Source organism: Carassius gibelio, chromosome A19 (assembly GCF_023724105.1).
Source record: "Carassius gibelio isolate Cgi1373 ecotype wild population from Czech Republic chromosome A19, carGib1.2-hapl.c, whole genome shotgun sequence".
Classification (NCBI taxonomy): domain Eukaryota; kingdom Metazoa; phylum Chordata; class Actinopteri; order Cypriniformes; family Cyprinidae; genus Carassius; species Carassius gibelio.
This window is the reverse complement of record NC_068389.1, coordinates 13,265,146-13,291,281: the sequence shown is the minus strand read 5'-3', so window position 1 is coordinate 13,291,281 and position 26,136 is coordinate 13,265,146. Positions and strand designations below refer to the sequence as shown.

Below are 26,136 nucleotides of genomic sequence, written 5' to 3'. Positions count from 1 at the left end.
CCACTTTAAAAAAGCCAATGGAAATGGTGCACTGTCTGAGCATCTTTGCTAAAAGATTCTCTAGCTTGTATTTTCAACATACCATGATTTGCAGCACACTAATTATCATGTTTCATGTCCTATTTAGGTGCCTCTGCTGCTACACATGTATTTCCAGTTCCTTTGTTATTGTCACCTTTAGATTGAAAAGCTTCCATCTTCCAGCTCCAGCAGCAAGCTCAGATCTAGTATGTGCATCCTTCAACATTTTGGGAAGCTTCTGTGCCAGCAGCCTTGGCTTTTTCATGTGTTTGATGCAGGTTATACTTGATGTGTGTGACATCATGTTTCCCCTCAGGGAGAGAATCAGTGATGCAGCCTTTCCATGTTTGGTCAAGGGGTATAGGTTAAACAGATCGATCACCCTGGCAAGCAGATTGGTCTCCACATATCAATAGCTGAACTCACTCACATATTACTTGCATAGCAAGGGCAGCTGTGGCATCTAGAATCAGCAGCAAGGTCAGAGACGACAGTCTAGCCTGGTTTGTGGCTACTGGGTTGAGTATATTTTAGGATCCTGACTATTAATAGAACACACAAAGCCCATCTGCTGGACTGATTTGTGTGTGTGAGGGAGGCAGAGTGTCAGTAAATGTTTAGAAATTGAGGGATGGATTGGTGAAAAGCTCATTTATACTTCCTGTCTATGGCATTTACACAATAAACATGTAGATGTGCAGAAAAGGCTTCTGTATCCTTACATATATCCATACAGTTTTTAAATAATGAAAATGTTCACTATCAGTTAAAAATAATATATAGCTTATTTATAACTCAAAGGTCTAAGGCCACATTGAAAGTCTGTAATTTCTCAAATCTGATTTACACCAGGAAATGAACTAATCTATAACGTTTTAGAGTTTAAAGCAAAAATGCCTGAATGCAAAGATACTGCAGGAATAATCTCCATTATGTTCTGCTGTAATATGACAACGCTGCTTGTTTTCAGACTTTTAAAAACTGGAAGTATCAGTATTTCAATTTCATTAACCCCAGTTATTTTTGTGATTCCAAAACTATCAAGAACTCTGTTCTTTAGTGAAACAATAGCTGTTCCAAAAAACAAAAAAATAGATATATAATATTAATTTAATAATAAACATTTAAATACATGTAGACTTTTTTATTGTTTTATCTATCTATCTATCTATCTATCTATCTATCTATCTATCTATCTATCTATCTATCTATCTATCTATCTATCTATCTATCTATCTATCTATATATATATATATATATATATATATATATATATATATATATATATATATAACTTAAGCTATTTAAGTGATCCTGTTCTCCCTAGTGGACCCCGGCATCTTGATTAAGAGCATAAATAACTTGACAGTGATCATGTGTCTCTTTGTAAAGACATTAATCTCAAATCATGTCGAAGAATATGATCATCAGTTTTTACACAAACTACTGGAGATCCTGCAGCTTGAGTGAGAGAGACAAACCCAAGCGTAAGACATTATTAAATTCATATGCTAGTCAATGTTTCACTGTTAAATCAGAAAAGTGAACTCTTGGACCCCACTGTACATGAGTGGCATGTTGGCATGTTGGAAGGGTAAAAAGAAACCTCTGGCAGTATTGTCATTCCATTCACAAACCTTCACCCTGCACTGATTTAATTTATATGTGGTCATTCTAGCTTTGTTTTGCTTTCCCATATTTGTTTCTGTTCTCTTGACAGCTGTTGTGAACTGACTGCATGAATCTCTCACAAGGGAGCCATGGGGTTCTGGCCAGTATAAACTTGCTTAATAAAAGCTATTGAAATCTTATATCGGGAGAACTCTTGTTTACCAACATTCTTACAAAGCATCTATTTTAGCGTTCCACAGAACAGAGGAAGTCATTGATGCTTTATTTATAGTCTGTGATGCATTATGGGATATCTTGCCTCATAGAACTCCAACATCAATGCCTTTTTCACAAACAAGTCGATGACTTCCTCTGGTGGAACACTAAAAAAAGATATTTTCAAGAATGTTGGTAAACAAGAGTTCTATTTAAATCAGAATAATTTCCTTAGTAATTTAAGTTGCCTCTAATGGAAATATCAGGTTGCTTGTGTGTTAGTCGTTGCTGGTGTCCCCATCAGGCTTCTGAACTAGCTTAAGCAATATGATTACTATGGGTTTACCAGCTTGTTTTGCTGGAGAGCAACACTACTGTGCTGATCCACCAAAATAAACCTGGATCAGCAAAGAAATTCAGTTGAACTGGCCTAAGCTAACCTTTTCAGCAGGTCATTTAACCCAGAACTTTCCATACAGGAACTAGGGGAAAGAAAGGAATGACATCTCTATCATCTCCCTCTGAATCCGTCTTTATCTCTCAACGTGTTTATCCCAAGGATTCATTTTCAGCCCAGATGTGGTGAACATCTCTCTCTGAATTGAGAAATGTTTATGACCCTGTGTAATGGGCAGTTTTTGATCAAGGGAAAATGTCTTTTGAGATTTAAGCTGTGTGACGGAGATTAAAGGATATGACAGTCTGTTGTCTTTATATGGACAACTGCTCAACTTTTTAAAGCAGTTTTTAACTCGTATGTGCGGTTTAATCTTGATATCATGTTCTCCTAATGGTCTTTGTGTAGCGTGGTCAGTGTTTTAGTCAGATGCCAAAGCTTTGAAATACTGATTTAGCCTCACAAATTTAATATAGAAGACTTTTGGGTTATATTTGAGTTGTATTATACACATTAAATATTTACAACAGGGCAGCAATGGTTGTTTGTACAGTTTTTATTTAGCTAGTATGAGTAAAAATACTTATCTTGTTAACTGTTCACATTCAACGTGCAGTATAAAAAGTACAGTAGTATTTAAAAGATAATTATTATGCTTGCTTTGTTGTTTGTTAATAATTGTGTAACTTTTTAAAGACTCTCTTCAAGCTTCTAGGGAATTCCATGAAGGATTGTTTGGATATTACAGAGCATTCCTTCAGCAGCCAATCAGAGTCAAGAGTCAGTCAGACAGACTCCTCCCCCCGCTGCAGCTGATTGGCTCTTCCTGCCCTTTATATCTCCAAACATGAAGGGCTCTGTAGTAAACATATCTGCTCTCACCTAATCATCTACCTTTCAGCTTGCATCCACCTGTTACTTTGACAAGCAATGGCTGCCTTTGTGTCGGTGAGTTCAAATGCCACGCAGAAGGATGTAGATTAAGTAGTTTTGTGCAGTTCCCTCTTATTAACTAACTTATATGAATTACAGTAATGCAACAATGTAGCCATGTTGATTTAAAAGTCAGCCACTGGGAGGTTTTTCTTGTTGTGTACTGTTCAAAAGTTTGGTGTCTATAAGATTTTAATGTTTTTGAAAGCTTCTTTTGCTCACCAAAGCTGTTTTATTGAATCAAAATAAAGTAAAACCATAATATTGAGAAATATAATTACAATTTAATGTAACTTTTTAATTTTAAAAAGTATTTTTTTAACTATGAGGGTTTTTTTTAGGATTCTTTAAATAGAAAGTTCAAAAGTACAGTATTTATTTGAAATAGTAGTCTTTTGTGAGATTATAAATGTCTTTATTGTCACTTTCGATCAATTGAATGCATTCTTGCTGAATAAAAGTAATATTTCTTTAAGCTTAAATTGTATGCCAGTATAAAGAAGAGTATACAGAAGATGATTATTGCATATATAAAGCATAGGAGCATGTGGTTGGTCCGCTAAATTTAGTGCTAGTCTCTGGCTGAGTAAATGGCATGTGTTCAGTGTACTTATGGCCTGTACCTTGCTGTATATAGAGCTCACGTTCACATACAATGTGTGAAATACTTGAGATAAGTGATCCTAAGTGTCAGCAACACATGGCTATCATGGTATGGAACTTGTTAGCACAACAGTATAACAATATGAAAGGCAAGACGTTTGTTTAAAAACTTATTTGTGTTTAAAAATTAATATTATTGCTATTGTATTTGATTTTTGCAATTTTGTCTGGGATTTTAGACACCGTGAAAAGATTGGGCAATCGACTTGAATGTTTTTGTAAACTGAGAGACTGAAATACATTGCTGTCCACACTATTGATTTCCAGAGATTTTTCACACCAGTATCCAGAGTACATTGAATTTTTATTTATTTTTATTTGTGTTATTTTTTTCCGCATATGTAGAGAATTAAGGTTTTAATCTATCAATAATTTTACATACAAACTTTGTCATCAGCATATTCATAATAGCACTATTATAAAATAAATAAATATAATTATTATTATAATTATTGTAATTGTTATTATTATCTTTTTTTTAATTCATCAGGAAAGTCATGGTAATGCGCTGGCATGATGACTTGAAAAAAAACATATTATTTTACCACCATTTAACTACGATGCTTTCTTCTCTTAGATGGCAACGTGTCACACCTGTAATAAGATGTCCAGACAACCTGGAATGAATCGGGAGCTTTTGTCTACATTGCCAAGGAACCGAAGTACCCCAGGAAGTGCAGGCAAACAAAGAACTCCAGCCAGTAGGTCTACTCTGAAATCTGTAGTGGACAGAACACCAAGTGGTACCCCACGGTAAGCTGCTCTTAGCAACTGTGTATGTTGCAAGTTGGCACAGAACTAGCCTTTTAGCTCAGCTATTGAAACCATTTATACAATCCTTTCTTTCCACAGGTCAGTATCTTCAAACACCGGCTCATCATCATCTAAGTCAGGCAGTGCGAAGCTGTCACTTTTCGCCCGCCTCAAGAAGATCCTTATGCTGGAAAACAAACAGCAGAGCAAGAAAGGTGGTCTGAAGGACTTCCTCTCATCTCTCTGAAGACCTCAGGGCCGCTAAAATGAAAGACTCTGGCCCACTTTGAGTGGAACGACTGAAATTCAGAGCATGAGAGTTGATGAGGATGAAGATCACTTCTCCTTGTGTATTGCAATGCCACCTAGTGGAGGAGTCATTAGCCTGGATTATATTGAAGGGCAGGATAATATTGAACCGAATGTCTCCTTTCCTTCTATAAAGTGTCTGTTTCTGAATCCTTGTGAATGAGTGGGGGGAAAAGTCTTTTTGTAGGGGAGTGTAACTTGTGCTACAGAACCATGCTGTGACATTTTGTAGTTTTTTTTATTTATTTGCCATTTATTTTCATGTTCCCACATATTGTTCATTTTTGTACAAGAAAAACGACTTTTATATGTTGTGTGTTTAATGTTAATGTTGTAAACTTTGAATTCACACATATATATCCGATAAAAATATTAAAATTATATTAAAAGAAGGATATTAAAAGAAGGATTTTCTTTACAATTGGCTTGCACACTGAATTATTATTATTATTATTATTATAATTATTTGTACTCTTATAAAATTTGTGCTGGGTTGTTTACATTTGATGGCTTATTTGGCATCAAACTATGAAGAAATGACCAAAAATATTTCATACTGACTATTTTTCTTCTCAATACTTTTAAAAAGAAAGATCATGTTTTTTGTCTTCTTTGATCTCTGACTGATAATTTTTTAATAAAAAGTAAAATAATGACATTTGTCTGCTTATTTAGTCCTCTTAAAAGACATTACACCTTTTTTAAGTTGTATTATACATCTTTAAAAATAAATATTGATGTAGAAACACTGTGTGTGTGTGTTAATGGATGTACAAAGCTGGAATTACAAAATAAATCATTCTCTTAATACAGACTCCTAGTTTCTGCTAATAAAAATGTTTAAAAACTATCAGCTGTATCATATAATTAGAACATAAACACCAGAAGAAATAGTTTGGGTATGTGGGGTGATTTGAAATATTGAATTGGACAATAGAGTATGTATGTTATGGTTTCATGTACGAATGTATGCATAAGGAACTGACTTTTTTTTTTCTCTGATGCTATGCATTGATATCTTTTATTATTACTGAGTAACATTAACGTGATAAATGAATATTTATATTGATATAGATGTCTTTATCTCACACCACAATATAACAGAATGCCAAGTAGTTTTGACCTCAATGCGCGTGACTTGCAGACTTTTATTTTGACATCTCGTACTAATCCACTGCGCTCGCTCTTTTACCGGAAGTGGTCAAACGCTCATATATGTGCCTTTACAATCAACATTACCCTAAAACTCTTAAGTGGGTAAGTATTTAGACGAAATTATCCCGAACGAATGTACAATGTCAGATCGCAAACGAAGCCGAAAGCACCACGAGGACAGACATGAAAAAAAGAAACACAAGGAGTCAAAACAAGATGATGAAGGCAAATACCAACACCAAACCAGAAAACTGATTCAAGAGGTGCAGAAACTCAAGCACGTGGAGACTTTGTGAGTATTTGCTGCATACTTAATGCTTTCGAAGGGAGTTTTTATATAATCAGAATTTATGTTAGTTTTATGTCATCACAAAGTTTCTCGTTTGTCCTGCATAAATTTGATGACTCTCTCTTCATTTTCCTTCCAGCTATGAAAATCCACCGCCTGGGTACATTAAGGTTTGGCCACGGCTTGAAGTGTTGGCATTCAATTCTCCAGATTCAACAAAAACTAGTTGTTTTGGCCCTCTTTTACATCTGAGATTGTGGGATCTGAGATTGTGTAAATGCATTAAAAATTAGGGTTTGAGTGAGCATTTGGCAATACATGCATGACTGCTTTTGCAGGAAGAGGATGACAGACCAGAGGACTGTATCCCTGATGACCCCGGTAATGAGGACGCTAGGAGCTTTTTGGCTCACGCTCCCACTAAAGGACTGTGGATGCCTCTGGGGAAAGAGGTGAAGGTCATGCAGTGTAAGCAAGCATTCAGATGCCTTCACTTCACTGAAGTGATATTTTAGCTTCTACAGTGTTGATGAAGCTAATTGAGTAATCTTTAGTGCACAAACTGTGTGTGTAGGCTGGAGATGTAAGAGATACGGCCACAGAACGGGAGACAGAGAATGTCCTTTCTTTATCAAAGGCAACCAGAAACTGGAGCAGTTCAGAGTGGTGAGTAGCACAAGTGGCCCATTTTACACTGTAGTCACTTATTTAAAAAAAGTTTGAAATTGAGATGTGAAAAAGCAGTTGTCTGAAATACAGATTTCTGATACTTAATCATGGTTTTTTCATCCTTTATCCGACCATCTGACACTAAGACAAATTCCTTGAGTGCGTGTGTAAACACACTTGGCAATTAAGCTCTTTCCGCTTCTGATTAAAGTTTAAAATGTTTATTTTTTTGTTTCTGCACCTTTAAAACACTACACATAAGTATACTCATGTACATTTTGGCCGTGGTAGTTTTCAGCCTTTTTGCAAAGAATTGTTCAGTACTAGGGATGTCAAATTTCGATTATTTCCATGATCGATCGTCGTTTAAATTAACGATCAATTAATCGATTAATCGTTAACCATAATATTGCAAAATGCGTCTATTGCAGGTACACAGTCAGCGGTATGACAGGATGTGCAAAAGCCACACACACACACAAAACGCTTTCTCACTAGAATTAAAGAGGTTTTAGTCTGAATAAAATGCTAGTAGTAGGATTATAAAATGAATAGATGCGATTGATCATTTGATAAAATGAAGAGAGCTAGCGCGCCATACTTTTGAGGTCATTTTACTTTGTTGACAGTTTCCAATCCCGCACGGAGAAGGCTGAACGCGCCTCTTTAAATGGTTTTGTGGTGCTCGTTGTTGTATTTTAAAGCACAATTGCAATGTTTTCAACTGACATTATTGTATAAAATTATCCGAAATGTGGAGCGCGTGTGACTGCGCTGCACATTAAGTGAACTACATCGGCGCTGCTGCACCAAAACACAGTTGCTCACATTAATTTGATCCTGCTGGATTCTGTCCTAGAAAATGTCAGATTTTTAAAAATCCGGCATACAGCGCATTAGATCGTGACAGTGCATGCGTGCAGACGAGGATGAGCGAGCGCGGCTTTGGCTAGATTTATTTGGAGGTTATTGCTCATGTCTCATTCGGCACAAATCGAAATGCTTCCATATTCGCAATGTATTTGAATGTTAAACTATTATTTATAATGTAAACTAGGCTTGTACTTAACACGCATTCGCATATAGACGGAAAAGATGATCCTCTTCATATGAGCAAAAACGTCCTTGGCATAACAGCAGAGTGGATATACTACGGTATACTACGGTCTATTTAAACTGACCAGTGTAACCTTTTAATGTTTAGTTGACATTTTATTTTGATAATGAACAGACTGCGATGTAAGTTTGAATCGCTAGAATATACGTGTGCAGCAGGCTCCGGGGCGATCGAAACAGCTGAGACTTTTTTTTTTTTTTTTGTGAACTTATGGAGCGCCCACACTTCTGTTTTAAATCCGTTAATCTTAATTAGCCTATTTAAGTCGGATATATTTCGCATAGCCTATTAAAAAAAAAAAAAAAAAAACATGAAAACAAATTGTTATTTTTATGTTGCGCCTATTACTTAGTAGGCTATAAATTTTCCTTAAAGCATCCCATTTTGTCCCAGGGCTTAGAACCTGTGCCCTAGTCAGGTCCATGCAGAAACTTGTGAACGATGCTCGGCGTCACCGTTTAGTGACAGCAGTGAATGCTCCAGGAATGTGTCGGTCACAGCGCCTATTAATCGCTGTTTTGAATCCAGCAATTATTTATTTAGAAATGATAAGATCTGATTATGACAAGTATGGTATAAAAACTTTGTTTATTAGAGGAATAATAGGTTAACTGGAAAATGTTAGATCGCGACCATGCTTTTGGACCCCATAGTCTTCATTTAGGCGGCTTTGTTCTGGTTTGCCGGTTGGTCACGAATTTCCACAAATTCAGTATATTTAGGCATTGTTTCTTTTCCTAAATCTTCACAGTCTAACCCTCTAATTTCCCAGGTTTATTTTATTATCTTTCGCTTTTAATAACTGTTTTCGCATCTCTTACTGTGGTAAACATGGGAAGGGAAATTAAAGATTTCATGAATTAAGAATTCGTTCGATTTATTAATTTGTTCCCTTATTTCACTTAAATCATGGGTTATTTAGGGAACAAAATTAATGAAACATGGACAATTGCCACATTAATAATTCATAGGAATGAATTAACAAGTTGTAGCAATGAATAGACTACCTGTCCTGTCACTGTGTCCCGCAGCCCTGCAAAGCGCACGATATAAAACAGTTATCTGATGAAATGATTAGTAACTACATTTCTATTGCATTTAATGTTGAAGAACTTTTATGTTGTTTCTATTTTAATGTACTTTAAAGTTTAAATCACATTAAAAGCTTAATTTGTACATTGTGAATCAAAGATGATGTTTTTATATATCGTCACCGTCACTCACAGCCGCTCGCACGTGTTGAGTGCGCATGAGCCGCACGCAGCCCAACATTGAATCGGTTAACCGACCATCGATAGCCTTAATCGATTGCATCTCTTATCGACAATTAATCGATCATCGATTAATCGTTGACATCCTTATTCAGTACTTTTGGGGAAAGTGTGAATCAGTGGCCTGATAAAAGTAGGTAGGGCTGACATGAAGAGGTCACATGATCAGCCAAAAACCACTCACTTTATCTTGATGTCCCTCCTGTTATCAGACTCTTTCATTCACGCACAGATGAAAACTTTTATTTTTGTGTGACATTGAATCCAAGCCATTCGTTCTCAGTAAAATTCCAAGCCATATCAACAGCTCAACGTGACAAAAACATTAACAGTTACTTTCAAACTCTAAAATACTTTACTTCCGTTGCAAGTCTGTATGAATAGTAATATGTTGAATCTGAATTGTTTATGAATGTTTATATTGTTTGTGTGATTCTGTCATAGGCGCATGAGGATCCGATGTATGATATCATCCGTGAAAACAAACGCAATGAAAAAGAGACTAGGTACGTCATGATCTCTGTCATGTTTTAAACAACAGAGTCTGTGCCCTCAAGTGTTTTAAGCACTTGTGCTTAATATTTGAAATAGTTTTGCCAGTGACATGTTGCATTTAATTTACATACATAATCAATACGGGTGATTTACAATCAGTCAAAGTGATGTACCAAGTCTGCATTTATATGATCAAAAGTACAGTATTGTTGTGGAATATCATTACGATTTAAAATAACCGTTTTCTTTTGTAATGTATCTTAAAATGTAATTGATTCCTGTGATGTTTAAGCTGAGTTTTCAGCAGCCATTACTCCAGTCTTCAGTTCCACATGATTTGCTGCTCAAGAAACATTTCTTATTAATATTCGTGTTGAAAACAGTTGTGCCGCTTAATACTTTCGTGAAAACCCAGGTATATTTTTTTCAGGCTTCATTGATTAAAGTTTAAAAGAACCAAATTCATATACAATCTAAATATTTTGTAATATTATACTTGTCTTTCCTGTTACTTTTGAATCAAAGCATATTTCTTTTAAAAATGGTACTGGCCCCAAATCTGTTTAAGTTTGTGTCTGTAAATGAGATGAAGATCTTTTAAGAATGCTCATTCTCTGTTAGCGTGTTGATCAATTGTGTTACTTCACCAAAAGAAGCCTGATGCAGATGATCACGTAACTCTTCACTCCACTGAGACACGCTTCTGCTGTGTGCTGATGAGCTACATCATTACATGGGAGTAATTAAAGCCATTGTGGGCCGTTTTGACAGGTTATTCTGTTAATACTGTTAATAAAAATTCCCACTAGGTTTGGCAATTTGATTTTCTCAGCAGGATGTTGGAAAACAAGAAGTAGCTGGTTTAAAAAAAAACACTTGAAAGTCAGAAGTCAGCCGCTTTAACGCTGAGGCGGTCTTCACAGCATGTCGTGAATGAAAGCAAATCTAAAACGGGCTTGTGCGGTTGCCAAGGAGACACGCCTCTGTTAAAGGATGTGGACCCTCTGAACAGCAGTGATCTGATGAATTGTTAATGTGGCAAAAGCTGTCAGAAGGTGCTTATGTTTTCAGCTTCCTCTTCAAATCGGTAGCAATTTAATTGAGTTAAAGATAATAAAGTTCTTAAGTAAAACAAATCCAGTTGCTCAGAGGTGAAAGTGTGTCATTTCTGGACCACTAGCGCCACCAAAAGGACTTGCAAAGATAACGACTAAGATGTATTTAAAGTGCTTTAAGAGACATCTCTTTTTGTTCTTTTTTTTTTTTTTTTGGAATATAGTTTATTTCATACGTTCTTTGTAGATTTCAATATTTACCAAATAAAAAATTCCCATATTTTATTTACATTTTATATTTAATGTCATATTAATATAAAAAGTTAGTTGTTAACCATAAGTAGACAACAAACATGCTTATATGTGAATGCATTTTTTTTTCTCGAGCATTGCTAAAATTAATGCTTTCTCTCTCTCTCTCTATATATATATATATATATGTGTGTGTGTGTGTGTGTGTATGTATGTATATATATATATGTATATATATATATGTGTATATATATATATATATATATATATATATATATATATATATATATATATATATATATATATATATATATATATATATATATATATATATATCAATTATTTAAATATTGCTTTTTAGGATTTGGTACAGACCATAATATAGATTTATAGTTGTCTACTTATTAATCTGGAATATTTTAAAGGAGGTGTGTGTGTTTCATGTTCAGTGTTGTTTTCTTTAAAGAGGTCCATTATCTATAGTTTTATTGTGTCTTTATTGTCAACTTATTGCGATATTGTGCATGGAAAATAATTTTGTGTTTTTTTTCTCTTCACTGTAGGATCCAGCAGTTGAAACAGATGCTTGAAGACACCACCTCTGACTCTGACTCCACCTCGTCTTCCTCTGCCTCCTCCGATCACACCCGGAAGAAGAAGAAAAAGAAAAAAGAGAAGAGGAAGAAAGAAAAGAAGAAACACGTGAAGAAAAAGAAGAAGCACAAGGCCAAGGCTAGCAGTGACTCAGACTCTGATTGAATCAAGGCCAGTGGTCTGGGTGTCTCAGTGTTCATCATAGAAGCCTGCAGTGGATGCGTCAGCCCTATCAGATATACACAGGAGGCTTCCCATCAGTTCCCCAGGCCATCTTCAGATCTGCTTAATAATGCATGGATGCATTTAATCCCCTCTGTCGCATGGAATGCTTAGGATATTGTGAATCTCTGACAGATTTCCAATAGCTGACCTTTATCAGACTGTTCAGATGTTTGTACAGAACACTTTCTGAATGTATGTTGATTTACATTTTGAGAATGTGTCATTGTGTAATTTGCTGGTGAGAGCTTATGATACATGCCATCTGCTGTTGTGAACAGTGAATTCCATAAGTGTCATGTAAATAAATTAATAACTATGGCTTTTTAGCATGTACAACTTCTTTTTATGGTAATCTGATATCTGGGCATTTATAGGGTCTTCTAACTCAAATTACATGTGTGAATTGACATCATCAGTTTCCATCAAATTGTTTAGGGCTTTTGCATCTGGCCGTGGTACGTGGCAGGCAATTAGCACCTCTTGAAGGGCTGACGATGGTTTGCACATCATTCACATCACGAGAGAGGCAGATCGAGAGGGGAGAAGAGGCTTTTGCTTTGATCTCGTCATTCATCGCTGAAATCTGAGTCCCGCGGTCGTCATCAGAGTACATACACCAATTTTTGCCAAGATAAATAGTGCATCACATCATCAAAGGGACTCTTTATAATGCTTTTTCAATAGGCAACTATGTATGCTTTTTAAAAAGACAAGAAAACAATACTAAGATAATTATTCATTTTAATTATCTAAATATTAAGTCAACTTAATGTAGTCTATGACTGTCTATCAGGACTGTTTTTCCAGATGAAATGGTTAGCTTGTTCTCATCTTCATAATGTGTCTGTACTGGTAATAAAAGCTGGATTCTCATGTTTCTTCTTAGTTCCTCTCTTTTCATCGTATCTCTCATTGTTCTGATCTGGCCAGGGCCATTAGAAACTTGTGCGTATGTGACATGTTCCCTTTTTATCTGATGAGCTGTGAATCTCACTAATGAGTTCTCACTGTTCATCTCCATGTTTTGTTGAATTGCTATTTTAAATTTGGATTAGCTGAGGAAGTTTAAGCAGACAAGTGTAATTTGAAGCTTAATTGTGACAGAAAATTCCTGCACAGCAGTTTTGTCTACAAAAATATGTATAAAACGTCAAAAAATAAATTACAAAACATTGTATACACATGTATATATATATATATATATATATATATATATATATATATATATATATATATATATATACTAGATTTTATTAATGCGATTAAATTTTTTTATTGTATTATATATATATATATATATATATATATATATATATATATATACACACACACACACACACAAATACCCCGTCACAGTTTACCAGTATACCAATTACTTTAATTCATTTTTCATGTTCATAGGTGAACTATGAAAAACATATACTTTTACTGCATAAGGATCATGCACAGAAGTCACATTTGGTTTAATCAACAGTGCAGTTTTCATGATGCATGGTGTTGGTTTTCAGCAGTTTCATTTCCTAAAGAACTAGAGTTGTTCATCATTTCACACAGTCTGAAGAAAAATCCTAAGCATGTCAAAGCATTCAGGGAGGAGCTGAAGCACAGATTCACCCGTGATGTGTATTTGCATAATGGTTTTTATATAGAGACAAACTACAGGCAACACCAGCAGTGATATTGCATATAGACTGGATTTTGGTTTACATAACCTTTCACATCACAAGCTTTGCTTAGCAAAATTCTCGACATTCTTGAAAGGCTTTTTATAGAATTGTATCTTCTCTGGTCATCAAAATGAAGTAATCAAATGATGTCCGCAAGGGATGGTTAATGTATCAGCTTGTGTGGGACAGATAATCTATTGCCGTGTGTGGGTGGACATTGTGATGATTTTGAGGCTTGATGGACAGATATTTACAAAATGCCAAATATGCTCTTAAGACTAATGGCCAGACAATGATTTTTTGGTTTAATCCAGTTTTTCTAGTTCTCTAGTTTCTAGTTTTCTGGTTCTCTAGACAAAGGTGTGCTTGTGTTAATTAAAGTTTTTGAAAAATACTTAAGTATATAAATATTTAATATACTCTTGTAACAAAAAAAAAAAAAAAAAAATTCCATTTATTTATTTATAAATGAAGAGTTAAAAAAACAATTTATTTATTCAATAATTTTTTTGAACCTCCATTCCAGAAAATCATTAATTATTTATAGCCTTTTTTAATGTAAATTTAGCAGATATTTAGCAGCTACTTACAATTTTTTTTATTCAATGAAAATTATAAAAATTCATTGCTACTTTATATTTTAAAGGGTACATAACATACACAGTTTCACCTAATCTCATGTTAATCTTGAGTACCTATAGAGTCGTACAGCATCCTTCATATATCCAAAAAGTCTTTAGTTTTATCATATTTATAAAATAAAAATACAGCTTTCCGATTCTTTACGGAAAAAGCTGAGATCCTGGAGGCGTGCTGTGAGCGGAGCTATAATACTAATGTTTCGTGTTGTTTCCATTCACTTAAGTGCTGATTTCCAACAAAATACAGAAATCTGATGCAAATTTTACTAACATAAATGGGGTCTTTTATCACAGGGACGGCTCCATGTTTTAATAGCAACAATGTCCAAATCCACTGTCGACTTGGGCCTTGTTTATAAAACATTCGTCACTCAAATGACCAGAACACACAAACGCACTTGATACACTCCATTGCTGCCCCGGAAAAACAAACTGCATCCACTGTTCATGTACCGCTGGGTTCTTGGGGAAGCTGAACACGCAAACTTTCCCTCACATCCAAAAATGCACTTATTTGGAGGCGTTCTCGAACAAATCCTATACAGCGCTGCCGGCGATTTTGAAGCGCATTGATGTGCACGGTCTCGCTCTCCTCTGGTCAATGTGTATGCCATGCATGCTTTTCTGAGAGAAATGCTCATATAAGGAGTTCTGCTCTTGTCTACGTCATTAGATCCATGATCGACAAAAACCAGCCGAAACATGTACCAACCCGGAAGTAAGATTTTCTGCACAGAAATTCTTAGTCATTCTTCAAAATTATTTTTTAAAACTTTGGCCATGTTTAGCATTAGAATCCATCTATTTAACACTGTGAACAACTCTGAATACATGAAACACCATTGTACCCCCCCCCCCCCCCCACCTTTAAGTTCGAGGGATATTTAAAGCTGCGGTAGGGAACTTTTGACACTCTAGCGGTTAATAAACAGAACTGCTTGCATCTTGCGGAAGAACATTGTAGCCGGAACTACTTTCTCTGTTTATGTCTATGAAGAATCACAAAGGTACTGGGTTACTCCGCCGCCGTACCCCGAAGCAATCTAAAATAGTCAGAATATAAACACTTATTATAGGTGTATCCTAGTGATTCAGGACAAGCCAAAGACACGGTTTGGAAAATGGATTCATGGTGTACTCGCTTATTATATAAATTTTTCTACATTTTGAACACAAACAAAGTTACGGACCGCAGCTCTGATTGGTTGATTTCTTACCGGGAGCGGTCTGTAACTGCAAATGGCAATAGGACCACTGGGAGGAGCCAGAGGAGCTTGATTTTTTTCACAGATTATCTGTCTCATATTCTACTGTCAGGACATAATGACAGGTTTAATAAATATGTAAAAAATATTTTTTTTTACAAAAGTTCCCTACTGCACTTTTAAAATGTAGAACTTAATTTCTTAATTAAATCTCTTAATTTTAATAATTCAAACTATTAACTATTTTCTACCTAAAGCCTAAAATGTAGTAATATGACAGAGTAATTCTAACGTTATGGAAGTCCCTATGTGTCTTATTAACCTAATTAAATAAAAATATTTTATATCAAGAAACTAGCAACAACACCACAATCAAGATATCAACTCGACTAGACTGAAAGATGCGCTTACTGTGCTGTGATTGGTGGACGCCTGAAGCGGCGGAGCCAATCATGAGCCGGTAGGAGGAGGAAAGAGGAAGTGAAAACAACATCAGCACTATCTATCTAGTGCGCTAGAGAAGGGGAGGGAGTGCGCGACTGCAACAAACTCCCAAACATCAATCTCTGGAAGGAGGAAAAGTCGCCTCGCCGCTTCAGGTTTGTACGATTTATTTCGCATTACCGATTCGCCTGATGTTGATCTGCTGTCGGTTGCGATCACAGGCCAGTTCGTGCTGTTTCCCCCCTGCTGGCTTGAGTTTAAGAGCTGTAGTGTGCAGTTATAAGACAGTCATGAATAGCCCCTCTATAGAACGCAGACAGACAGATAGCAGCGGGTGGAGAGTTTGACAGAGCTCAGTGCGTGAAAGACTGTGCGTTTTATTCCACACGCACTCAAACTTACAAGAAGACGTGTGAGGTCAGAAGAGTGTCACAAACATGCACTAGTATTCATCCTGTTCAACAGTGATAAATTGAGAACGGTGCATTACAGTTATGTACGATGACAGCGACTTCTCTATTGTCTTTGTAGTAAAGCTCAGAAAAGTAGAAAAGCAAAATATGTTATACTTATTGCTCGCATGATCCGATTTTTAATTATGGAAGATCCCCTTGGACTTGAGAATAAGACTTTCGTTTGGCTTTTTCTTAAAAATGACTGCGTGCGTGCAAAGGTCCAGTTAAAGGAACGATCACACTAATTCTCATCGTTTACTAGTGTGATGTTAATATTATGTATATTACTCACATCGCCTTTTGTGCTCTACCACTTGAGTAATTGATGACAGATTTTACATTGCTGGGTGAATTTTGTGGGGGTTGAAATGTCGCTTTAAATGCTTAGATTAATGCTTAAAATCGATAGTGATTCGATTAATGGAATAAATAAGGCTAACTGTATTTTCGTTTTATATATAAGCCATATTTGAATTAAACTGTGCAGTTATCTTGCTTAAGACTGTAAAATGTATATGAAAGAAATTTGTGTATGGCTTTTTTTTATTAAGATGTCTCTAAACTGATGTTATTTCAGTTAAATTGTAGTTATAGATATCATTGACATGCCTAAGCAATTTCTGACTTTTTTTTTTTTTATCATCAATTATACCAGTTAGTTGTTGCAGTCCTATTTGAGAATGTTGAAATACCTACAGAACTCTTAATACACCAATGTATTGTATTTATATCTTTTGGTATATTCAAAATAGCTAGCTAGGAAAGTGTGTCACAATCTTGGAAGAAATTACATCTGCAAGTAGTAGAAACTTGCCCTCTGGGAACAAAATAGTTTGTTCCTTTTTTATATAAAAAAAAAAATCTATCAGAAGCTCAAAGTCTTCATCTTTTTCTCATGCTTCTATTTCCTTGACTTTGTAGTTCAGATGCATGCTGGTCTTGTGGAGTCCAGATGAGAATGTGTTTTGTTATAGTGACAGTCTACTTCTCTTATCCTCATGTCGTTGAGTCACTTTTGTGTCTGAAGGCAAGTGTGAGCTCAGTGTCTTGCCCCATTGGTCTTTTGAGATGTAAGCATATCCAGGGCATGTTTACAGCATGTATGTTTTCCGGGCCAGAAATAATTGAGTCACATCACAACACTGATGTCAAATGCATGTTTTTCTGTATATAGAAAGTGAGAAATAGGACAGGATAGACAGAGCATGGAAGCAAATTAGTTAATGTTGCAAGCCAGATTCGAATCCACCAAGCCCAAATGAGCACTGTGGCACAATGTTTCAGAGCTTGCACTGCTAGGCCACAGTTGTTTGATTAATGTGTGCACTACTTTCATGGGGTTCTACTTTCTTAGATTTTTGCATCCTGCTGAACCCATGAGGGTGGCTCATGACTAAATATTTAGTCAAGTAAGAAGTGCTTCTGCTTTTCCCTGTCTTCAGTTCTGAGTTGAAGTCAGGGGTTTATCATTGTCTCTGTCGTGCAGTGGAAGCAGTAACTGAGATCAGATGAGTTTTCTAAAAGAGTCAGAAGTTTAAGGAGTTGCTGTGTAGCGGCTCATTGAAATGTGCGGCTTGTATATTTTAATTTCTTTCTGCAGTTTCTCAGACTCTCACCTCTGAGTGCAACCTTGCCAATTTATGTTGAGTTCTTGATTGCACATGGTTCCCTCTCTCTCTGTGTTTTATGTTCCTCCCTTTATCCCTCACTTTATATCCTTCATACCACCCAGCCCCCTTATCTCACATCTAAACTCACTTCCTCAAGGGATTCTCAACTGTTCCTTGTCTGATGTGTTTGTCACTGTCTTCTCTTATCCTTCTTGCCACCAAAATAAGAGTGAGAATCTTTGGCTTTGTGTTCTTCCACTGCATCTCCAGTGTGGTCACATAGAAAATCTATTGCACATAGAAACTGGTAAAAGCCACATGCGTCAGAGGTTGCTACTGTATGTGAAAATAATCTGTCATTTAAAACATATTAAAAACATGATGAATAAATAAAATGTATTTTATAATTTTATCTGTCAATATGATCTGGGGCCTCATTTATAAAAGACTTATATGATCGGATTGGTGCTTGATTTCTTTCCCCATTTATGAGTGCCATACTGCATCTTCTTAAAGCGAAATTATATTCATACTTCATAAAGAAATATTTGAGTGTGTGTGTGTTTAGGTGAAGGTGAAGTGCTTATGTTCCGACTTAAAGATGAACTGCTGTGCTAATAAGATTTAGTTTGAAATGTTTCCAAACAATAAACATTAGTTTTGCAATTCTATGTGTGTTAAAATTACACAAGTCACCTTTAATTGGAATTGTGTGGCTTTTAGTCAGTTTCTGCAAGTTTATCAGCCAGTGTACATGTTGGCAGTGTATTTTTAGCAGATATGTTTAAACTTTTAGTGAGTAAATATTTTTTTATTGTTTTTGAAGGAAGTCTCTTGAGCTCACCAAAGCTGCATTTCTTTGATCCAAAATACATTAAAACAAGCAGCATTGTAAAATATTATTTCAATTTTAAATAACTGTTTTGTATTTCAATATATTTTGAAGTGTAATTTATTTCTGCAGTAGTAAAGCTGAATTTTCAGCATCGTTACTCCAGTCTTCAGTGTCACATGATCCTTCAGAAATCATTTGCTCAAATATGTCTTATTATTGTCAGTGTTGAAATATTCTTTAATGAATGGAAAGTAAAAAAAAAAAGTTTATTTATTTGTATTTGTAACTTAAAATTTTATTTTATTTTTTTAAATTAAATGCATTAATCAAAAAGGAACATTGCTGAACCAAAACCCAAATTCACTTACAACTATTTCTCTTTCTGTAAAAACGTGGATCCTGCACTAAGATACACCAATTGTATCCCCCCAAAAAATGCTTTGCATCATGAGTATATCCCTCCCACTGCATAAAACCAGATTTCTGTTGCTAATGTGATACTGCACCAGATATCATCTGATGGGCATCAACACCACATCCCTCCAGCAAAGCCTGGCAAGATCAGTTTCCTGGTTTAGTAGATAATGTTGCAGCGCATGTAATTATTGCTTCTGGCAATACATTAATTACAGATGCAGACAGGTTTAAATGAAGGTGTTAAAGTCGCCTAATAAGTGTCAGCGGAAGCGTAAAGAGAATCTGCGATGTTGTTGCTGTTGAAACTGTTCTGTTACTTCCCTGCTTCGGATGATGAATATCAATGTGAGACCAAAACCAGGTCATTAGAAAGCTTTGTTGAGACCGCTCTCTTATTCCATTTCTGTTAAAATAGGTCTAGTCTCTTGTGTTTGCACTATGGTTTTACTTTTGTCTAAACCTCCTCAGTGACTGTGTTGGGCTTCATTTTTAGACTGAGCCAACAGTAGACGGGATTTGAAGCTTTTCCTCGCACCTGTGCTCTCGGGAAGCCAGTGATTCTGCAGCGTTGCTTGTATGTACTAACATTTGGTTGAACTGGTCCTGCTGGTACTGATTTGGCACAGTCTGTTTTCTCTGAGCGGGCACAGATAGATTTGTGAGCCTCAGGTCATCGCAGCTGCATGCTTACGGTCGTCCCAGCTGTGCGCTTGCAGTAAAAGCCTTCTCTCTTGGAAGACTGCCAGATGTGGCAGCTCCCTCTCTCCTTCTGGCGAGCGTGTTAGACTGCGTCCTGATGCTGTTATCATGCCATTTCATCACTTAGCCAAGACGTAGGCCATTAAAAGAGCAAGAGGTCCGGGACGGCCATGTTAACAGTGTTTGAGCATGTGTAGGGATCAACACAAATCCAGATTTGATCCTCTCCACGTGGATTCTGCAGTTTTGAAATTGGGCACTAATAATGACCCACATCTTGATCCACTTTTCTAGGACTTCATCATGGGTTGAGATTTGTCTTGTTCCTGTTGTGAGCCGTTGGATTCGCGGTGTTTGCCGGAGTGCTGATTCACTGGCTACAGACCTGCGCCATCATCTGTGGTTTTCTGCTTCAGGTCAGACCGTGAGCTCAGTGTGAGTCAGAGAAAATACAAGAAAAGAGATGCAGGTCGAGTGCAAAACCGCATGTGTTTAAAATCGACTTGTTATTAGCTGAGTAACTGTTGTTGAGATAAATGGGAAATGGTTAATGACATGATGCTGTTTTTTATTTTATTTGTGTCTGGTTCTATTCATTTATGTTTCAAGATGGATTTAAATACCATTCAGAAAAACAATGACTTGAACTACTCATTTGCTGATCAGTGTTTTCAATGTCTGTTTAAAAAATAATTTTCATAGTTTTTGGGAGTCAAAAAGTGAAACAGCTGAAGTATAAAGCCTCATGCCAAGCTTAATAAGGTTGTAAAATTTAATGTGCTGTTAAGCCCCTAAAATGTAATAAAACATATAATAAAAAAGCTCTATAAATCGTATGAATATAAAACATATATTAATATATAATAAATATTACAAATAATGTTTAATGTTTTGCAATGTCAGTTATCACAGCATCTGTAATTTAAATTAACTTTAATATGATTAAAAATTTTAATTAAATATTAAATTGAATATTATATTAAATTATAAATTGAAGGTAAATATTAAATTACATATCAATAAATTTAAAATAAACTATTAATTTATTTTTGTGATATGTGTATATTACAATGCTTGCATTTGTTTGATTAACAGGATTAATGTTTCAGACTTAGAGTTTAGATTAAGATTCATTAAATGAAGACGTTTCTTCAAAATGCTGTGAAACCAAATGAAACCGAGTACATTTTTTTTTTTTATGTGTTTATAGTTTTACAGTAACAAAACCGTGGTACAGGTGTCCCATAGCAGTATACACAGTCATCCATCATACAGTCCATCATACAGTTATACAATGATAGTTCAAGGGTTGAATGAAGGGCAATAGCACCAGTCCAAACAAAAATCAAGAAATAAAGACAATCAACATACTTTCTCAAGGAAATTCCAAAGAGGGGACCAAACACGCCAAAAGTCGTTAGACTTCCGGTGTAAATCACAGGTTAGTTTTTCTAAAGGTAGATATGTGGCAACTTGACTCAACCACATATTGATGGAAGGGACATGACGAGTGGACCACAACAAAAGTATACATTTTCTCGCCAAAAAGGCACAGAAATGTAACACACATTCTTGATCATGGTTGAGATGTAATTCAGCTTTACAGTTCAAGAGATAGATACTTGGGGATAAAGCAAAAGATTTAACCGAGTACATTTCTAAGAACTCGATGTGTATTGAAGCTAAAACATTTTTCTTTTTCTTATACGACTTGGATAAATCAGAAAATTCATGCATGTACATGTAGGACATAAGGATGAGAGGAAAAGGAAGTGAAAGTCTGGACAGGATGCTGGGAGCACTGCTGTCATCAAAGCTCTAGGTCGACTCTTGTCCTCTCTCAGGTCCAGTGAGGTCTAACAGCGTCGCATGCCTTTCCAAGAGTGTTGCTTTGCATAAAGAGGAAAACACTGCACCCCCATTTTGGCTTTCTTCCTGTTGATGAGCATCATTACGACTAATTACATCAAGCCTCAGAAGAGATGTTTGTGCTGGGTGTGTCAGACATGCGATATATGTATCTAGCGGATAGACATTACGCTTCTCTTTTTATCCTTCACAAGGTTTAATTTAAAGACAGCTGATTCATCAAAAACATTTGTGTTTCACCAGAATCAAGTGCATCGTGATACTGTCACAAAAGGCACAGGCTGCAATTTGAGGAGGGCAGACCAGACCGAATTTGTCATCGCTGCCTGGCTTTGACTTTAAAAAATTTTGTGTATAAAGATCTAGGGGACTGTAATGTGCTAGCAAGGATTTTTTTATTCACTGTTGGAGTGCATGCAGTATCAGATATGATGAAACCCTTTTAAATTGATTGTGAATGTGCAGAAGTAAACAGCGGGTGTCTGTGTAAACAAATGAAGCTGCAGAGAGGCATGAGTGAAAGTATAAATACACTCAAATGTGCAGTGTTTTACAGATAGAAGAACTTTTGTTCGCTTTGGGGGATGATTTCTGTGGTTATATGTGAAATCACTATTGCAGTGTGGTCCGTAATTCAATAAAACAAAAGGCTCTGTTCTGCTATTTGTCTAAAGAATTACGCAGTCTATGCATCTGTTGAACAAGAACATGTCAGAGCCACTGCTCACTCTCTTAATTGAATTAAAAATATTTACAAATATTAAAAAAATTATTGTAAATGATTTAATTATGTTTTTATTTAAAATATTCAAGAATATTTCAAATTTGTATCAAAATATTGTTAATGATGTTATTGTTGTTGTTAATAATAATAATAATAATAATAACAATGGTATTTTTTAAGTAGTATATAAACTGTTTTATGTTTACGTCTGATTGGTTGACAGAAGTTGACTTTGAAAATAAAAACAGCACAGCCTTTCATTTAGAGCCGGAATGCTACCAAACTCATGAAAAAGCTTGTATCTTATAAGCAGAGTGTTTTTCATCAACTAAAAACAAACAATAAAATCTACCTGAAATCATCTAAATATTGATTCACATGGTGTATTTTTCCTTCTTTTGAAATGGTCCAGGAACCTGCTGGTGGGTGTCTGGTGCTGCCCATATGTGAGGATAAAGCTGGCAGCTGTGTTAAACCGCTCCCTGGCTTTAAGAGTTTTTTTTTTTTCTTTTTGGCTGTGCTGGAATGTCTCCTCTGAAAAAACTTGGTTGACCTGTGCTACTGTTCTGCAAGGAATGTTCTGCAGGTGGTTTTCTTCACTACTGTTCTGCTGTTTCTCTTTTTTTCTTTCTCTCACTCTTCTCCATTTGTTTCAGTCTCTGTCAGGCTGCTTTGAACTCTGGCAGACGGTGCATCTGTCTGCGGACCACCTGCTGTAGACATTGTCACAGTGTCTGACCCCTGACAGGCCGCTTTCCTCAAGGCACGTTCATGTGTGTGTGTGAGCACTGAAATCTACCTCTGTCCAGTGTAAATAAAATAAAATGAGTTATTAATGTTAAATTATTAAATACAGTACTATATACTAAATACAGTCAACTGAGGCTTTTTATCGTTGCTGTTTTTTGTTTACATGACTGAACTCATGAGTCTTGTAAGAGCCACTGTTTCTGGTGGGAAAAACAAAAAAACTAAAACAAACGAAACCGAACATCCGTCATCAGCGGAGAAGAAATCAGAGTAGAGAGTCAGGTGAGCAGCTTCCTGTGCCGCTATAGCACACGCTCGTCTGTTTCCTGCTCTAACGGACGTGTAGAATGTTTTTGCCAGAGATGAGTGTTTAGTTCTTTTCCTGTTTGATGTTTGATCGCATCGTAATGACATTCAAGAGAGTTATTACTCTCTCCATGGCCAGAACAGGACTCTGAGAATGCCTTTTATCGCTGATGTAATGGATTTAATGTGAACAACTGTGTAATAGGAGAATCTTCAGCATTTTGAGAACATGGCAGACCGAGAAAGGTCATTTTCAGATGCATGTTTGAATCGTTGTGGTTCACCTAAAAAAAAATGTAAGCCACACTTTACCAACTGGATAAGTGTCAGTAATGTCATGCTCTTTTTTTATTTATTTTTAAATGTCAATTAAAAAAAAAAAAAAAAAAAAAAATCATACAATGCTCTGATTTGAATACATCTCTTCTATGAGGAGCATGGTGGTTACGACAAGATGTTTGTGTGACCCATCTATATATATATATATATATATATATATACACACAAGCCAAAGCTAATAAAAAATAATAATAAGAACAATATAAATTTTTTTTTTTTTTTTTTTTACATTTTAGTTCAGATTCCATGTGTTTTTTTTCCTCCCAAATATTATTCAATTCTAATTTTTATCTAAATTTAAGTTTCTTAAGTTTAAGTTTTCAATTTTATATTTATATTTTATTTCAGCAAATTAGCTTTACTTTAATTACTGAAACTAATTTAATTAGTTTTAGTTAAAGGGATATTGCACTCATGAAAATTCTGTCATTACTCTTTCCAAACCCATAAGACATCTTTCATCTTCAGAACACAAATTGAGATATTTTTGATGAAATCTGGGAGCTTTCTGACCCTCCACAGACATTAACATAATGGACACGTTCAAGGGCCAAAATAGTAGTGTGGATATCATTAAAATAATTCATAATCCTAAATGTTATGAAGATACGAGCAAACTTTGTGCACAAAGAAAACAAAAATAATGAAATTACTTTATTCAGCAATTTTTTTCTCTTCCATGAAATAAAAATTGTTGAATAAAGTTGTTATTTTTGTTTTTTTATTCTTGTAGCTTCATAACATTAAGGTTGCACCACTGATGTCACATTAACTATTTTAACAATGTCCTTACAACCTTTCTGGGCTTTGAACGTTAAAGTTGCGTATAGCTGTCTATGGAGGGTCAGAAAGCTCTCGGATTTCATCAAAAATATTCCCCACACCATTTCCATCAAAAACACAGTACTAACGAAGCATGATGGATCCATGTTCTCATTCTGTTTACGTCAAATTTTGACTGTATCATCTGAATGTCTCAACAGAAATTAAGACTCATCAGAACAGGCAACATTTTTCCAGTCTTCAGCTGTCCAATTTTGGTGAGCTCGTGCAAATTGTAGCCTCTTTTTCCTATTTGTAGTGGAGATGAGTGGTACCCGGTGGGGTCTTCTGCTGTTGTAGCCCATCCGCCTCAAGGTTGTGAGTGTTGTGGCTTATTGTGGTTATTTCAGTCAAAGTTTCTCTTCTATCAGCTTGAATCAGTCTGACCTCTAGCATCAACAAGGACCACAGGACTGCCGCATACTGGATGTTTTTCCCTTTTCACACCATTCTTTGTAAACCCTAGAAATGGTTGTGTGTGAAAATCCCAGTAACTGAGCAGATTGTGAAATACTCAGACCGGCCCGTCTGGCACCAAAACCATGCCTTTCTCAAAATTGCTTAAATCACATTTCTTTCCCATTCTGACATTCAGTTTGGAGTTTAGGTGATTGTCTTGACCAGGACCACACCCATAAATAAGTTGAAGCAACTGCCTTGTGATTGGTTGATTAGATAATTGCATTAATGAGAAATTGAACAGGTGTTCCTAATAATCCTTTAGGTGAGTGTAAATCTCCCATTTCACTCAGAGTATGTGAAGTGAAACACGACCACGTCCTACCAGTGCGGGACTTTTTTTGTTTTGTTGCTAAAGTAAAGTTAAGCAGCACAATAGTTCATGTGCTTGTTGTCGCCTAATTAGGACCCGAAGTAGATAAATATAATGTGTGCTTTTTAAAACAGCAGCGGGAAACTGTGTTTACATTTTGCGTAATGGCCGCTTCTGCTCCTGGGAATGGAGAAAGTTGCATTCTATCACATGTTATCATGTTATCAAAAGTATGGGAATACTTTAAACAGAGGCCAAATAAAATGGACCTTTGTTCCATTTGCAAAACCGATATGGTGCACGACGGCAGCACAAGTAAGTAGGATAAAAAAAAAATAAAAAATGTGATCGTGTTAACAGGTAACCTGTGTTTACCTTTTATGAAAATAAACCATAGCAGAACCCTGACTATATTTTATGGTTTGTGATGCCAAATAACATTTCATGACGTCTCAGACAACAGTAAATTTGTGGCTACTGTGGTTCAATTATAAACGCTATCGTTAACTCATATTAGCCAGAGTAAAATAATTTTCTTTGCCTCTTTATTTTTTGT

General features: G+C 35.7%; 3 protein-coding genes across 5 annotated transcripts in view; all 3 read left to right on the top strand.

The window, feature by feature from the left end:
* The first annotated feature begins 2,959 nt into the window (after positions 1-2,959).
* LOC127935617 (UPF0711 protein C18orf21 homolog) lies at positions 2,960-5,557 on the top strand. Its single transcript, XM_052533689.1, has 3 exons — positions 2,960-3,193; positions 4,419-4,594; positions 4,694-5,557. The coding sequence occupies exons 1-3, from the start codon at positions 3,176-3,178 to the stop codon at positions 4,839-4,841; spliced, it is 342 nt and encodes a 113-aa protein (XP_052389649.1). The 5' UTR covers positions 2,960-3,175; the 3' UTR covers positions 4,842-5,557.
* Positions 5,558-6,083: 526 nt separating this feature from the next.
* LOC127935888 (retinitis pigmentosa 9 protein homolog) lies at positions 6,084-12,902 on the top strand. The gene is made up of 6 exons (XM_052534100.1): positions 6,084-6,350; positions 6,487-6,517; positions 6,686-6,815; positions 6,922-7,013; positions 9,849-9,910; positions 11,770-12,902. The coding sequence occupies exons 1-6, from the start codon at positions 6,199-6,201 to the stop codon at positions 11,963-11,965; spliced, it is 663 nt and encodes a 220-aa protein (XP_052390060.1). The 5' UTR covers positions 6,084-6,198; the 3' UTR covers positions 11,966-12,902.
* Positions 12,903-16,012: 3,110 nt separating this feature from the next.
* Positions 16,013-26,136, top strand: part of LOC127935183 (engulfment and cell motility protein 1) — an 82,157-nt gene continuing 72,033 nt past the window's right edge. For 2 of the 3 annotated variants that reach the window (XM_052532831.1, XM_052532826.1), the window contains exon 1: positions 16,013-16,137. The gene's annotated coding sequence lies outside the window, so the exon portion shown is untranslated. Of the gene's footprint in view, positions 16,138-23,604; positions 23,624-26,136 lie in introns of those variants that run through there. The other variant, XM_052532827.1, reaches the window with a different exon arrangement.

Coding starts and splice junctions, on each gene's coding strand:
- LOC127935888 (XM_052534100.1), top strand. CDS start 6,199: ATGTCAGATCGCAAACGAAGCCGAAAGCACCACGAGGACAGACATGAA. Junction 7,014..9,848: donor AACTGGAGCAGTTCAGAGTG/GTGAGTAGCACA, acceptor ATTCTGTCATAG/GCGCATGAGGATCCGATGTA. Junction 9,911..11,769: donor CGCAATGAAAAAGAGACTAG/GTACGTCATGAT, acceptor TCTTCACTGTAG/GATCCAGCAGTTGAAACAGA.
- LOC127935617 (XM_052533689.1), top strand. Junction 4,595..4,693: donor ACACCAAGTGGTACCCCACG/GTAAGCTGCTCT, acceptor TTCTTTCCACAG/GTCAGTATCTTCAAACACCG.